At 53.6% G+C, this 16,283-nt stretch overlaps 1 protein-coding gene across 3 annotated transcripts in view; it reads right to left on the reverse strand.

Annotated features, from left to right (window-relative positions):
- SDK1 (sidekick cell adhesion molecule 1) overlaps nt 1–16,283 on the reverse strand; it is a 919,871-nt gene that overhangs the window by 125,463 nt on the left and 778,125 nt on the right. For all 3 annotated transcript variants that reach the window (XM_045993982.1, XM_045993985.1, XM_045993983.1), the window contains 3 exons: nt 11,977–12,075; nt 5,954–6,145; nt 3,399–3,520 (listed from right to left, as the gene is read on the reverse strand). In XM_045993982.1, the coding sequence (XP_045849938.1) occupies nt 3,399–3,520; nt 5,954–6,145; nt 11,977–12,075 (413 nt within the window). The remainder of the gene's footprint in view (nt 1–3,398; nt 3,521–5,953; nt 6,146–11,976; nt 12,076–16,283) is intronic.

Genomic DNA, 16,283 nt, shown 5'->3' on the forward strand with positions numbered 1-16,283 from the left:
TTTGGGATAATCACATAGCTATTTGCAAAATTACAAAAATGGATTCATATCTCACTCCACATATGAGGTCGAATTCCAAATGGTTGGGGAGCTAAATTGGCAAAAAAGAGAGCGGTGGTAGAAGTCAGGCGAATTCCTTCCTAACTCGAGGGTGGGGGAAACCTTTCTGTCACTGACAACCTAAAAGCATGCAAGAAATGATAAATATGACTTCTATTTTTTTTTTTTTTTGGCTTGGCAGAAATTCATATATATTGCTGATGGGAATGCAACATGTTTCCACCCACAGCAGAGGGATCTGGTAATGTCTAGAGAATTTGCATATTCATTGTCTGATCTAGTGGTCCCACTCCTAGGAGTCCATCCGAAAGATTCAAGATTCAAGGCCAAAGACAACTTTTCAGGCAGAATAATGCCCCCACCCGGGAACTTCACACCCTAATTCCTAGGACCCGTGAGTACTAGTTACCTGACTTTGTAGATATGATTACAGTTAAGTGCTTTGAAATAGGGAGATTATTCTGGGTTATCTGGGTGGGTCTGGCCTGTTCAAGAGTCCCTGCCAGTGGCCGAGATAGGCAGGAGGGTAGTCACAGATAGGAGGAGGAGGAGTCGAAGCCCGAGAAGGACTGGACCGGTCACTGGTGGCTCAGGGGGTGCAGAAAGCACAGTCACAGGCCTAGGAACATGGTGGCCATGGATGCTGGGGATGGTGATGGGCAGCTGGGTTCTAGAACCATAAGGGGTGAATTCTGACAACACATGAATGAACAAGGCCAGCGACACCCTGATTTTAGCCCAGGAAACCTGTGTTGGCCCTGTGACCTATAGAACTGTGAGTTAGTGTGCGAGTGCTGTTTGAGCCACTTAGGGTTTGGTCCTTCATGACAGCAGGAAGACAAGGGGTGTGCACTGCAGGGGGAGCCCTGGCACACGGGCATGGGGAGGACTGCGTCTGCAGGAAGGGAGAGGAAGATCTGCCTGCGGGATGCGCAGGGTCCTCAGGACCTGCTGTCAGGCCAATGGAGTGAGAAGCAAGGAACACAAGTGTGTGCATTTGTTTATGTTGCCCAAAACAAGGAAGGATAAACCGAAAATCTAACATGGGACTTTTGGGGGACAGAGGCCACAGGGTAAAGGGGGAAAGAGGAACATGAATGTCTCTAAATAGACTTTTGCCATGGTTTAGACTTTGAGCTCATGTGAATGAGTTACATGTTGGAAAATAAAGTAAATTTCAAATTTTTTAACAACTTTTTAAAGTAAAATGATTTTTCAAGAAAGCAGTCATTAAAAAATGAAAGCAAAAGAACAAAACGAAACCCAACCCTGAAATGAATGGACTTAGTTTTGTATGAAGTTGCTGATCTAACCACACAGAGGAAATAATTTAGAGCTCCGTATTTTGTCTGTTCGTCCATAGCACAACACAGCCCAAGGACAAATACACCACATTCAGTAGTCTTATTGTGAGGCATACCATTGAAATTATCACTGTGAAACTCTTTGTACAAGAGAAAGAGAAAGAACATAAGTAATGATGTTAATATTTCTAAAAACACAACTTTAGAAAAAAGGTATTTCAACCATAAATTCAAAGTTAGAGTAATCTTAAATTTGACTGGAAATACCAGCATGGACTCATGATGCTTCCTTTCTCTGTCCCCTGGAAAGGACTATGGGATCATGACCTGAGCCTAAGGCAGACGCTTAATCAACTGAGCCCCCCAGGCACCTCTGATACTAAGGAATATTTAATTAATCATATCAGGTGTGATAAGGGCATTATAATTTTGAAAGTATCTGTATTTTCATGTAAAGTTTTTATTGAAGGAAATACAGACATACAGTCAAGGGCCCCCACCACAGGGTGCACACTCAGATGTCACCCACATCCTGACTGAGCGGCAACCCTCTCCAAGATGGGACCCCAACACCAAACATTACTTTTTCTGGTTTTGGAACTTCATATAAATGGAATCAAACAGTGTCTACTCGAAAACCTGAGTCTGGCTTTGTTTGCTCAACACCATGTCTGTGAAATTTCGTCCGCAGTGTTAGGTGCCATATAGACAGAGACGCGGCCTGAAAATTTCATGGTGAATCGACATGCGGTCTGAGATGTGCTTTAAAACCAGGAAGCCAAGTCAAACCATCAGGCCGTACACCTTAAACTTAGTGATAGATGTATGTCGACTATTTCTCAATGAAGCTGGGGGGGGGGTAAAATGTATAAACGTGTGTATAGAAATAAAATTACGTCCATGTGTACCTACCTACGTATAAAGAAGTTAAACTAACCAGATGAGCTGGAATTGGTCTTCATGAGATAAAGTGACTTTTCTCCTGTATTTTCCTCTCTGCACTTTAAAGTTCGCTGTTCTCATTTTGGTTTTCATTCACTGGGGACCTCTGTTCTCAGCTCGGTGTGAGGTAGGGACGTGTTATTGATTATTTCCTGAGGAAACGGGCTGTTCAGGCCCTTCTGTCGATGCGCCCCGACCAGCTGATTCTCACTTTCAGATTCCTGCATCTGTTTTCAGAAACTGTTGCTTAATGGAAGTTTTGTGGATGCATGTGGACTTGGTTCCCTGAGTTATGGCCAGTTTCCGAGAGTGAGTTGTCTTACAACAGAATACAAGCACAGCGACGAAAGTCCCTGGGATTTTACTGGAGGAGAGAACTGCTGTGACACTTTCTCCTTCCACAGTTTGTCTCCTCAGCTTTTTATCTCCTGCTCTTGTGGGAACTGGAACTGCGGCTCATGTGGTGCCCCAGTCCCGGGGAACCCCGTGTCCGGGACTCTGTGGGATCTGCACCTGGGACTCCTCAAGCCCAGTGCCTCCCACCCTTCCCCACCCTGGCTCCAGTCCTCAGGCCTCTCTGCTGGTCCTGACTGTGATGTGTGTTCCTTTCTCCCAAGAAGGAAATTCTTCCTTTCCGTGTACTGCCTGGAATAGTGCTTGGGAACAAACCTACTCTCTACACGTTGCAGACACGTTCCCTCACGTGATAGACAAGTTGTACCAAAAAAAAAAAAAAAATCTTATTTGTACATTTGGCAGCTTATTGTTACATGGAATTCAAAAGAAATAAATCAGCTATGCTATCCAATTTGGGTACCTAGTTGGAACCGAAGCTCAAATGTGAAGCCTTCTTATCACTCCTTCTATGGTCCATTCAGACCTCAGCCTAACGTCCTGTCCCTCTTACTTTTCTACATCCTGCCCCCAGCAGCCCATCGTCTCCAGTCTGTGCTCTTATCCTCCAAGCCTCCGCCCTGGGAGGCACTGTGCCCCCGACTAGCCATTCTGTAGATGCATCGGACCCCTGATTCCCATGCGCAGGGCCGTGAATGACTGTCTGGAAACCCTGCGGTCCCTCCCGCGAGAGCATACCTGACCCTCCACGATCCACCTGGAGATGGAGGTCTTCCCATCATAGCCCGGCCGGAACTGAAGCGTGGCTGAGCGGGGGCTGATGTTGGAAATGACCAGATTAGATGGGGCGCCAGGGAGCTCTAGAGACAAAGGAGAGAAAAGATGTGGAGATGCAAGTTCCCACAGTTTAGGAAATATACCAAACATGTCAGTCAGTAAATGGTTTCAAAATGACTGGATTTGTTTTCAAAACCACGTGAGAAACTGCTTCCCCGGGGACATGATCACCACACAGTCCTTATGCTCTGGGTGCCACACATCAGGCCCCATGCCTCGGAGGTGAGACGAGGACACATATTCATGTGGTCTCTGGATTATCCGCCCTGAAGGTCAGGACTTACTCGTCTCTGTGTGTGGCAGGTAATTAACAGATACTCATTGAAGGAAGAAAGGATGAAAGGATGTGATGCTTCCAGACTCTGAAAAGAACACAACCAAACGTCCACCCTCCCCTTGGTGATGACCGTGATGCCGAGCATGCAGAGTGGGGCAGGCAGGAGACAGCAGGTACCGCATGGGGCTGCTGGGCGTGCAGGTCCTGAGCCCTAGGCCCCGGGTGTGGTTTCCAAGACAACCACGTTCAGGTTTAAGTGCAGAGCTCTCCCCACTCTGCCTGAGCTCAGTTGCTCTGGCAACTAAGTGGGTGAGAGGGGGATTCTGATGGGCTCCCATCCTGAGAGGTTACCTGGGGCTGCAGCCTACTCACGAATAGAGACCTTCGGCCAGACTGCCCCCCAACCCACAAAGAGCCTGTCCCACTCTCAAGTGAGATGCCACTGGTCTGAAATGCAGGCTCCTGTCTTACCAGGAAACACAAGCTATTCTGGGGAAAGACTCTGGGATGGAAGGAAGGAGAGAGGGACGCTGCGCAGGGGGCAGGGTTGGCATGCTTCGTGCACCGTGTCTGAGGGGCGCCTCCTCGTCTAGTCCCTGGTCTGAGGGGCTGGAAACCCAGACTCGCATGGGGACGATTGAACTGTTTTAGTGATCCGTTGGGCACTGGCGCAAGGGGCCTTTTCGCATCTCGTGTAATGAATCTGAAGCAGAAAATGTGGACATCGAAGGACAAGTGACTCTTGTCTTTGTATGTCTCCGCTCGCTGGATTCTCTTCGTGGTGCTCTAGACACGAACGGATGTGGATTTCCAGCACAGCTGGTGGAATACAGTTCTCTAGAGGGATGGTCGTCATGAGGGGACGGCTGGGGTCCTTCCCCAGCTCCGGGTGACCTGACCTCTGGGGGAAGTGGCAGCCTCTCCACTGCTTCAACCCCCCGAGCTCATGAGGGTGCACTCGGCACGGAGGGGCTCACGGCAGAGGCAAATCCTCTGGTCGGCACCCTCCCCCAACAAGCTGCTTTAGAAGCCCCTGGGGTGCTGCTGTGGGGGGGGGGGCGCAACTGCTGCTCCCCCTGCGGGCAGGGCAGGTGGCTAAGGGCATCTAGAAAGTGTCCTCTGAGCTTGCCCTGTGCAGGGGGGAGGAAGTATGGCTCCTCGGATTTTAAGTTTTTTAAGGCTCCTCGGCGGCCCCCCACAACTCAGAGGGCTATCGGACTCTCTCCAGACACAGTCCCTGGGAGGAGGACACACTTGTTCCTGTGTGAGTTTCCTGCTTTACTGTATGTGTTTTATGTGCTTTGCATCCTGTGCAAGAGAACAGCGGGCTCTGAACGCAGGTCTGGAGGCGCAGGCCACTCTAGGAGGGAGTGCTGATTTCGGAGGGAGCTTCAGGGCCTCGTCTTCGAAGACCGACCCGCATGAGGCAAACTGACATCTTTTAAAGAGCAAGAGGCCCACAGCTCTAAATGCAGAACTGAACTGAGAGCCCCACAAGGCTTCTTCACATTCCCTTGCATTTGTGAATTCCCAGGAAAAACACTTTCATTTCGAACACAAACTTAAAACCCGAGAGAAAAGAGTTGAGTGCAGAGCTCTGAGGCTGAAATGAGTGTGCTGTGTGTTGAGGAAGGTAATCTGAATTTCCAAAAGGACAGGACAGCAGGGATCACCGGCGCCCACACCGCAGAGCGACCAGTGGAGCACCCTCCCTGAGCCCGCGGGGACCGCTGCCTCCATCTGGAAGACCTTCCCTTCTCTCCCATCTCCTCCACTCCCTTCTCTTATGGCAAACCAAATCGCCATCGTTTCGCTGAGTGAATAAACCTTCATGCTCCCTATTCTTTGTTTTAATACCCATGCCTCCTCCTGCTCGCTTTGGAGGAAGCCTGCATCTCCCTGTCCGTGGACCCTGCCTGTGGTCTCCCTGGAGGACAGGACCTCGGGGCCAGCTCACTCCCTGGGGCACGCTCCCTCCAGTCCGCACCCCAACTGCAGACACTGGAGGACAAGGCCCACGTTGGGTCACGATCCACTCGCCACCCCACCGCCCCCTCAGGAAGTGGACGTCCCTCTTCGGAAGGACCCCAGGCCTGCGCACAGGGTTGCCATCCACCCAGAGCACCAGCAATCTCAGAGCACCATGCCCTTAGAGACGTGGCCGCAGGGTTTTACTGACCTGGGGGTACTCCAGAAGAAATGGTGGATGAGGTGGCCAGGCCAGTCCCGGCGGCGGTGACAGCGGCCACATCGATGGTGTAGGTGGTGAGCGATGACAGTCCTTTGATTTTGTATTCATGAGTCGTGTTACTGAGGGAGTGGGTGAGCCGGGAGCCGTTCCGACCGTACACCTCCCAGGAAACCTGGTAGCCTAGGGAGCGAGAACACAGGGTTAGCTGGGCCATTCAGGGGCTGCTATTGTCACTGAGGATCCGAACCGGCAGGAGAGCCCGGCAGGTGTGCTGAAGCCAGGAGGGAACCTGCTGCCCCGCCCACACGAGACTGCCAGCCAGGCCCCTCCTCCATCCACCGGGTCCCAGTCCCCCTGCCACCCAGCGGACAGCGGGAGCCTGGCCCCCAGTGCCTGAGCTGGCTTGAGGAGAGATGAGTGATGGCTGCCAGCCTGCGGTGACTGATTTCATCTCGTGTCAAACTGTGGGTGCATTTCATCAATATTTCCATTTTTATACGCTGATATTTTCATTACACACTACTCTAAATCAGGAACCTGCTCCTGGCTTGCCACTAATTCGTGGAAACACTGCCACTTTTTCCCTCCTGAAATGATTGATGGATGCTCTCTGCCACGCAAAATGCTTTCCCTAAAAAGTCCCTCTCTGCCGGAGTGCCTGAGTGCTGCTGCGTCCCCACTCTCTGAACCTCCTGTTTTCCTGGTGAAATCTGATTCTCCCCTGGTCTCTGTTCAGTGGGGCCTCGTGACCACAGTTTATCCAGCCCCAGATTCCACCGTGACTTCAGGCTCAGAGAAGAATGCCCCAGCGATATCCTGAAGCAGCCCCCGTGGAGGGGAGTTTATGTGGTTGGAGGCCTGGCAGAACATCTCCTCAAGCGGGAGACAGTGATGGAAGGTGCTCGTGGGTGCAGAGGCAAGGGGGGCCGCTGAAAACGCTTGCTCCTCCTTCTTTCCAGTCAATAAACTCAGGGATACCAAAGCACCGAGAGGCGTCTTAAAGCTCATTCTGATGAAAGCAATAAATATAGTTAGAAACTTGTGCTTGCAGGTAAACAAGAATTTAGAGAGCATCTTGGGACTTTAATATTTTGAAAAAAAAAAAAAAAAACAACCCCCCCCTCCAAAAAAAAAAAAACGAACGTTAGAAGCCACTGCCTGTCTGCAGTCCCACAGTCTGGAGACTTGTGGGCGGACACCAGGCGTGCAGGCTGGGTGGTGCTGATGGGACATCTGGGAGAGCAGCAGAGGGGCACCGGCCATGGCCGTGCACGTGCATCTCCCGTTACCTTCTGGTCCCGACACAGGCCCTTGTGCTCGGCGCAGCCCACCTGGGCTGTGGGCTCCCCCAGACCGTCCACTGCCCTGCTCCCTCCAGACCTCAGGCTCTCCCTCCTCACACTCCCTGCACCCCACATCCAGCCTCAGCCCTCCTCAGTGCACCAGACCAATCAGTTCTTTTCATTTTGTTAATTCGGGATTTTGGATCTAATGGTACAATCACAAATCAAGCCTTCTGGACAATGAGTCTCAGGATCTTTAAGGGCCCAGAGTGTTCCCAATGTTCCTGGTGTTCCAAGCATGTCCCCTACATTAGTTCATTCAGTCCTCACAGAAGGACCGCCACATCACCATCCCCATTTGCAACAGAGAACACGAAGGTGCAGAAGGGTTCACGAGCTTACTGGAAACTGCGAGGAGTTTCTAGGGTCAGCCTGAGCTCCAGGCTTCCCCATAGAGCCTCCGTCCATGCACGGGCTTCCCTCTAAAGCACGGATGTGCGCGAGCGTGCCTGACCACCCCCCTGACCGCCGTGGTCACTCCCGATACATCACTGAACGATCTGATCCTTGGAGTCTTTCCTGAACGTCCAGGAAGAGAGAGCTTTATGTTCCAAGCTTGTCTGCCAGGCAGTTAACTTGTTTAGAAGCTGTTCTTGATCAACATTTACGAAAACACAGCATGTGGCTCGTCATGGCAACCTGGACTCCAAGCCCGGAGCTTCCAGCATCCTCGGGAGGGCAGCGCTGCTGGGGTCTGTGACGTCAGGTTTGTGGGTAGGGTGGCATCATGGATGCAGATGAGACCAAATGACACAAGCAAAGCCTTCCCCCCCACGCCGCGCTGGCAAGAGAGCACCACCCAAACAGCTTGCCGCACAGGATGGACAGAGCGGGGCGCGTGGGGGTGGAGGGGTGCTCGGGTTCCTGCACCGCTCCTCAGCAGGGGGGTGGTACATGGCGACTCAGGAACGGCCAGAGAAGGTGGAGGGGCTGCCCCAGCCGGCGCCCGGTGCCTTTGGCGGGCGGGTGTCCTACCTGCTCTGAATGCTGCCTAACCGAGACTAACGACCGCAGGAGCTTCAGAAATAATTTTCTGTTGATCTGAAGTAAATTCTCTACAGGAGAGCAGTACATCCAATCACAAGCTGTCTGTCTGCATCCTGGCCCTCATAAATCAGAGTTTACGCAGGGAGAGTGGAAGATGCTGGAATTCACAATAAGTGCGATGGGCAATTTGCTCGGCCCTCTGGCCGCCCCTGCTCAGGGCTGCCCTCTCTTTTGGGCCCGAGGCTGCTCATTGTGCATTGTGGCTGATAAGGAAGGGCTTCCCCCAGTGTCTGGACCAGAGGGCCCCATGTGGAGGACCATGCCCGGCCCCTGTCGTCCGCCCTGCAGCGGCTCCAGTGGCAGCCGCATCAACAAGGAGGCTCTGGCAGCCAGTGCATGGTGTTCCGAGGCTGGGTCTGCCCACAGATCGGGCTTTTCTTCCGCTCATGGGGGAGATACTCAGTCTGGAGCCTGGGATAGACTGTGCGGTGCTGTTGGCACGCCCTGCCCGGAGCCCCGTCCGTGGGGAGTGCAGACCTGTCTGCTGGGGCACAGTGAAGGCCCGGCCGAGGGCAGGGGTCACCGGGCAGGTGGCTGGAGGGACAAGTGGTGAGGGGCAGGAAGAACCGCCTTTGGGTTCAGCTCCCACAGGCTTCTTCCTCTGAAGTTATCCCCAGAGCTCCTGGGACCTTGGGGACAGTTCATAGGGGAAAGGAGACAGCACAGGCCAGACGGAGTGAGACGGGGCACGTGTGGCCACTAGGAGGGAAGAGGACCCCAGTGGGCGGCCATCAGAAGGCCAAGCTCCATGTAGACTATAGGCTCTGCTTGTAACGACACGGATTTGTTTAAATAAAATACAAAATGAGTTCATTAAGCCCGATTAGCTGGTGAGAACAGAGGATCATAAATTGGAATATTGGCAACCAGCGCTCGGCCGGGAAGTGCCGGCCCTGCTTGGGGGTGGTGTGCGCCCGTGGTTTCCCTGAAGCTTTACACCAGGACTCAGGTGTGTGCTGTGTTCACGAAGGCCCACACACTTATCGAAGGAAGTCAGTCCCCACGTGCCAACGTCCACCCGGGAGCCCTCACCAGGTGGCTGCGGCTCGGCTGTGGTGAAGCCCACAGGGACACTCCGGCTCTGAGACAGATGGTGAGTGTGGGCCTCATTCCAGCCACAGGACCCCCAGTCCCTGAGAGGTCTGCGGGAGACTCTCTGCTTGCAAGGGCAGCCTCCCTCTACGCGCTTCTGGTGTTTTGCTCTTTTGTTTTCCCTAGCACTGCCCGGCCTGCTTTGTCCTTCCTCCGGATGGCTTAAAGCAAAGTCAAACTACAAGGGCTCCCTTCTCTGCCCATCCCCCACTGCGTCTGGCTCCCAGGCTGCGGCGGGGGCCTCTGTGATGGACACACGCACACTAGCCATCCTGGGCTGGTGGCAGAATGCACATCCCGGCTCCTGTGGTCCAGTTCCCGTAGCTGCTTCTCCCCTGCCCTGGAGTTCTGTTGTTGATGGCTGTAGGTATGTCACAGCATCAGCCCTGGGGCCGAACCAGACCCATACACATACTCTGCTGAAAAGCTGGGGGACGGGCGGCTTCAGAGCAGAGGTACCCTCTGGGGTTTGTGGGGGGCTCTGGCTGAGCACAGGTGACTATGCCGTGTTCTGTGGATAAGAAGCAGGAGGGGTTGGCACCAAAAGGTTTCCTGACTAATGGGAGAGAAAAGAGACATTTAGGAGAGGAACACAGTCCCCAGGCTCTGGTCTTGGGCACCCAGACACCGCCCAGAGCCCCAGAAACAGCGTAGGGACACCCTGATGCTGGGCACCTCCCGCATCATGGGGGGTTGTGGGGGGAGACATTCACCCAGGGAATGTCCCCAGGGGATGACAGAGAGCTAGAGCTTGAGCTGTTCTCAAGGTCAGGGTCAGGGTGTGCTATGTACCTGTCTGGGCACACATCCTGTCTTTGCGAAGCTGAGTTTCTGGTGGTTTCTGTGATACAGAAGCAGAAACAGCGTGAAGACCGATGTGGGAAATGAAGGAAATTAAGGTGGTGGGGTCCACTCTGACCCCACGTTCAAGAAGGTGGGCAGAGCCTGACCCCAACATCAGGAACACGCATCCTATCTGCTTGATGTTTTTCTCTTTCAGTTCATTTCAAACAGCTGTTAAGTTGTTAGCATCTGAATCAGTTGTTTGCACCAAGTGACCTCAGAGACAGCTGTCGGGGGCTTCTTTTGGCCCTGGATGCTTTGAGAGACTTGGTGAGAGGCTGTGACCCCAGGAAGTTGGGAGACTTTCTCTGGTCTGGGGTTAGGAGCACGTTTTGAACCCCACCACTGGTGCACTCGCATCCCTGTGCTGGCCTCTGCTGGCAGTGCGACCTGGGGACAGTACCACCCATGGTCTCAGATGCAGTTTGTAGGAGGGGCTTTGTGTGGCTGTTTGAACAGGATCCTAGGAGGCTAAGGTGCTGGCATGTGGGAGTGCCCAGGGCTGCCACTGTTGCTGTCCTGACACACATGTGGTGGGGGGCCCTGAGCCCCGAGGCTGGGCCCGGGGTACACACGTCACTGCTGGTCTTTCCTGTGCACCTGCTAGTGTGCGTGGGCTTCCACAGGCTTCTGTGGGTAGCTGGGTGAGGGACAAGGAACATGGCCCAAGGTCCTAGCAGACTCACAAGTATGGATGAATGAGCCTCGCTCAGGAGCTAGGTCGCCTTAAAGCCTCAGTCAGGGTCCAGGCTCAGAGTGTGGAGGCAAAAGCCCTGGGTGTGACAGGTGGTGCTGTGGGCAGAGTCCCAGAGGGCGTCAGCCACAGACCGCGTGTCCCAGACCCAGTGGCAGAGCTGTGGGAACATGAGTGGCTGGCTCAACATTTCAAGTAATGCTCACGAAATGGACGGGGCTGCTGGCGGCTGTGACCCGGTGCCTTGTCCCTGTAGCCCCATGAAGAAATGGAGGCTCTGGGAGGTAAGGTGAGGCTCCCACCTTCCCGAGGCTAAAGCCACCCAGAGTTTTTTTTTTTCAACCCAAGATTTAAATTCAGGTTAAAGCTCTTCTGTTTGAAAAAGTCATCAGAGCCCCACAAGAAACACCTGCAGCCCAGAGGAGTCTGTCCAACACCCGGCAGGCTGGCTATCCTCACCTCAGGTCCCAGGGCGCTGGGCAGAGGACAAGGGGCGCCAGAGCCAGGACACTTGGCTCCGCTGTGGGGCCCCGGTCCAGGCAGGGAGGGACTGGCCGCTGCCCAATAGGCAGTGTCTCAGAGCAGCGTCTGCACGCTGTTGGCATCCGAGGCACGTGTGCTGAAGGCGGGCTCTCCAGGCCTCAGCCTCCTCTGCCAGAGGGTCATGATATGGGCACAAAATTTGTCGCGTTGCTAAGAGAACGGTGGGGAGCAATGCATATAGGGGGATGTGCCAGGAAATGCCAAATTTGAGAAGTTTGTTAAGACAAGACTCTGGGCTTTCCAGGGCCATGTCCTCCTGCAGGTGTGGCCCCAGAGGCATGCTGCCCGGTGTGTTGACTGAGCCCTGAGACGACAGCCAGGTGGACGGGGCCACTTCCCGGAGAGGCCGCTGGCGCCTGTGCCCTGGCCAGCTGGGCTGTGTACAGCGATGCCTGTCTCCCTTGTTGGGACGAGCTTCTTTTTCCTTCTTCTGAGATGGGGATACTAACCTGTGATGATACCATTTTTCTCCAGGGGCTCCTGCCAGCTGACCTTGAGGGATGTGTCCAGGATCTCCGTGAAACTCAGATGTCCCACAGCTCCTGGTTCTAGCAATCAAAAATAAAGCCACATGTTAGCACCAGAGCCGCCTTCTCATTGGGTCAAATGTGTGTGGGAAGTTTTAACCAGGGAAGGGAAGCAGGAGCCCAGGCTGGGGCCCACAGGCTGGACTTGAAGGAAATGCCGGTAAGAACCAAGAAGAGGGAAGGGAATTCAAGGTGTAGAAGGCATCCCGGGCACATAAATTGTTTCATCAGCCGCATCCCAGCCATGCTGAGAACCAGACAGGCAGCAGGAGGTTTGTACACACCCCATTCTCCTTCTCCTTGATCTACTCTAATGAGAACAAGCAGGCTGGCTGGGCTCTGAAAAGCGGAGGCTGGCACCGGGTATCCCTGGGCACGCCTTGCAGCGAGCATCTGGCTGGCGTGGGGTCTCTGCTCTGTACAGCCAGGGCTGCCCACTTCTGGAAGCAGAGTGATGCCCCCAGACCCAACCCAGAGCTCCCTACCCACCTTCCTTCCCCTGAGGAGCCCCACAGGGTCGGGCGCTGTGCAAAAGTTCCAGCAACATGCGCTCCTTTACCAGGAGTTTCTTTGAGCACAGCTGTTCTCTGTGGCATGGGGGGCAGAGGCTCCACGTCATCCGTTAAAACGAGGAGCTGCTGGGTTGGAGGCCTGTCCCCGGACAGGTAGCTGTTGCTCTTAGTTCCTAGGTGTCTTACCACCCCAACACCACATCATTTTTCAGAGGAACTGTCTGCCGCTTTGAAAAGCACTCACAGAAAAAGTCCAAGAGACCCAATGTGAGGTGAGCAGTCCAAGGTCATGGATGTTCATTGCCAGGGGCCCTGACCAGCCTCCTGCCCAGACCCCTCGCCCTCTTTGCAGCTGTAGCATGCAAGGAAGGCCAGGCCTGGTCAGTGAGGACCTGGAGCCCCTGTGTGTGGCCCTCTCATAGGGCTGCTTCCTTCCCAGCTCTGTGGGGGTGGGTGGGGCGGGGCAGAGAGAGAAGGAAGTGCTTTACAGTAGGCTGGAGTCTGGGAGGGAACAGGGATGGGGCGAGGGAAGGGGTCAGAGATGGGCTCCACTGCTGAGGGGCCTGGGCGTGGGTTGGTCAGTTGGTCGTCTCCTGCAGCTGGTGGGGCCACTGGCTCAGGTTCACTCTGTCCCCCTAGGCCTCCCCTCCCTGTGCCCAGCTCTGGAGGCCATACTTGACTGAGTCAGGGAGGAAGGAGGGGAGGCTTGATGTGCAGAACCAGAGACAAAGGAGGAACAGAGGAGAATGGAGAGGAACCAAGGGACCCGCCAACTCAGCACAGATGGAAGAGGCACGCGCCCCGGCCCCGGCCCCTCCAGAGCTGCCCCGCCTCATGCCTCCCCTGCTCTGCCCTGAACTTGCTACACAGAGATCTTTTTAACCAAACCACGATGCAGTATTTCAAGCTTCAAATCGGACAGCATGAAGACAAGGGTGCTGGTTTTCCTGCCTGAGAGTGGAGTTGAGGCATCCCCCCATTCTGGCTGCTGTGGGCCTCGCTCATACAGAGCGAGGGTTCCAGCTGAACCCACCCCAGATAGTGGGTTCAGTACCAGCTTCTCACCTGGCACCTGGACAAAGTCTCCTAATACAGCTAATTTTAAAAAAAGAAAAAAGATGGAAACAGCTTCAGCAAACACACTCATCTGGGTGAAACTTCCGGAAGACGTTTTATGGCGAAGCTCCAACCCCGATGAAGGCCACTCTCGGGGCGGGGGAGACAGAAATGCTGGCGAATCCCACTCATCTTTCTCCAGGTCTGAGTTTCCAGAAAGACATTTTGACGGATTTTTGAACGGACTTGTTCTTTTTTCGATCGATAGCACGGCAAAGAAAGCTTTTTGCTCCTTTTATATTCTCAGTGTTTCTGCTTCTTGGATTCCTGCCCAAATCTGCTGTCCCCTAGCTCTGCTGGAACCAGCTGGCAACGTCTAGGCTTAAAATTTATATTCTGTTTCCCCCGTACTGTGTTGCCTGCCTCCCCCACCATCCCCTTGCCCCCCCGGGTTCTGATCAAGTCGGAGCTTCAGAAAAGGAGGCCCACGGGATGTGGAGCCAAGGGAGGTGCCCTCAGCTGGAGAGCACATGGGGCCGGGCCAAGCCAGCCACGATCCCCAACCTTGCCATGACACAGTCCATGCTCTGAACAGCATCCGCAGGCCCCCCAGGACCGAAAACTGGTGACTCCATTAGAAAAATTCTAAATCAGGTCTAGTTCTCTCAATTCCCAAGAAAGAAATGTCCAATTGCTCTTTTTACCGACTAATGGTGGGCAAAGATTCACTTAAGGTTCTGCTTCCCGGCCACGGAGTGTGAATGGGGTGTGTCCCCACAGTGTCTGTCTGCTTGCTTAGCTGGCAACAACTGGGCTTCCGTCTTTGAGCAGAGAATTCAGCCAGGACTCTTCTCTTTTTCCTTTGGGAGGAGTTCCCGTCTTCTGCCACTTTGTCTTTTTAATCAATGTCCTCTGGAGAATGAAGTCTGATATGACAGTCGGACATGGCTGTGGCTTGAGCCGAGGTGTGCACCAGCCTCTGCTTTGGTAAGTGAACTAGATGAAAACGCCCACGCAATGCAGAGGTGTAAGGGGGAGCTCGCAACATTTGTCCCCCAGCTCTGCCCTCCGCACCCCGTCTACACACAGAAGGGGGCTGTGCTGAGCCTTCCTACAGATGAGTGCAGAAAGTACCCTATGTCCACACCAGGCTCCTTCCTCCTCCGAGACCCCATGCGGGCCCCCTGCATGCCCCCTGCAACCTCAGTCCCACATGACTGGGCCCACACCCCCTTGTCGCACACCTTGGCCCACCGGATCCCTACAGTGACTTCATCTGCTCAGGGAGCTTTACCTGCTGGGGACCTTAGAGCTCGGACACCTTGAGGTGGAATGGATTTCAGATATTTCCATCTGGGGTTAGACCATATACTCAGTTACCTTCCTAACCCTTTCCTGGAAAGTAAGATCGCAGTTAGGAATTGCCAGGACTCCCAAACCCACGCAGACACAGGGGCCCAGATGCCCCGCAGTCGCCACACACCAGGCACACCCCAAGTTGGTGCAGTCTTCACCCACCCAAGACCCGTTTCCTACTTTGGTGGCCTCAACGCCCCCATAGTCATATAAACCAAAGCACATTGAGTCATCCTGGATAATCCCTTCTACCCCTCTATCAGAGAGTCCCCAAAGTCCCCGTGACGTGTGCTCAGGATCCATCCCCCTCACCGCTGTCTCCACAGCATGGGTGTGGGCTCTCTTCTTCTCATGCCTTCTTCCTGGCTTCCTTCACCTTGAGCTCCAGAGCCTCCGCACAAAACCCGCAGACAGAACTTCTGAAACACGGATTGAGTCAAAGCACACTCTTCATGGAGAACCTTCTGTGGGTCTGTCCAAGTGCCTGAACATGGCAGTTGAGACTCTTCTGACTCTGGTTTTCTGGGGCTTGTCCCCTCCCCAACCCCCACATGCTGCACCACGGCCACGCCAAATACCTCGCTCATGTTCTCTCAACCTCGCATTCTCTCCTTGCTGCCACAGATGCTGTTTCTCCCACCTGGAATGCCCTCAGCTCTTCTCGGCTCATCTGTTAAGACCAGCTCAGTTGCCACATTGTCTACAAGACTTGCCTGCCCCCTGATGCTCCTCGACCAGCTGCTCTTCACTGGGTGGTGGCAGCCACGGCTCTCAACCTCCCTTCTTGGTGGCACTGGCCTCAGCCACATCCCTCAGGTCTGACTAGGTGAGAATCTCTAAAGGCAGAGGCTCTGCTCACTTATCTTTGCAACCCTTTCAACACTCAGCTGGCTGCCTCGTACATGTCCACAGACAACCTGAATATAAGCGTGTATGCTTGTTTCTGCTTTGGGAAGATGGATGAATGGACCACTCAATTAACATTTAAGTACAATACAATCACAGTAGGGACAAGACTTGATCAGACAGGTGTACATTTTTTTTTTAATGGAAAAGCTGAACTTGATCAACCTCCTTTAATCCTAAACTCTGGTTGGGGGCAGTGTATACAAATTTATAATTGAAAAACAGATCTCACAGCAGAATACACATTATTCTTTTCAAGCGCTCATGAAACATTCACCAAGATTGAGCATGGGCTGGGCCTAAAGCAAACTTCCAGAAACTTAAAGGAATTGAAGTTTTACAGTGTACTCTCTGACTATTATGGAATCAGGCAAGAAATCCACAGCAGAAAGACAATAG

The sequence above is a fragment of the Meles meles genome, chromosome 21, assembly GCF_922984935.1.
Source record: "Meles meles chromosome 21, mMelMel3.1 paternal haplotype, whole genome shotgun sequence".
Taxonomy (NCBI): Eukaryota; Metazoa; Chordata; class Mammalia; order Carnivora; family Mustelidae; genus Meles; species Meles meles.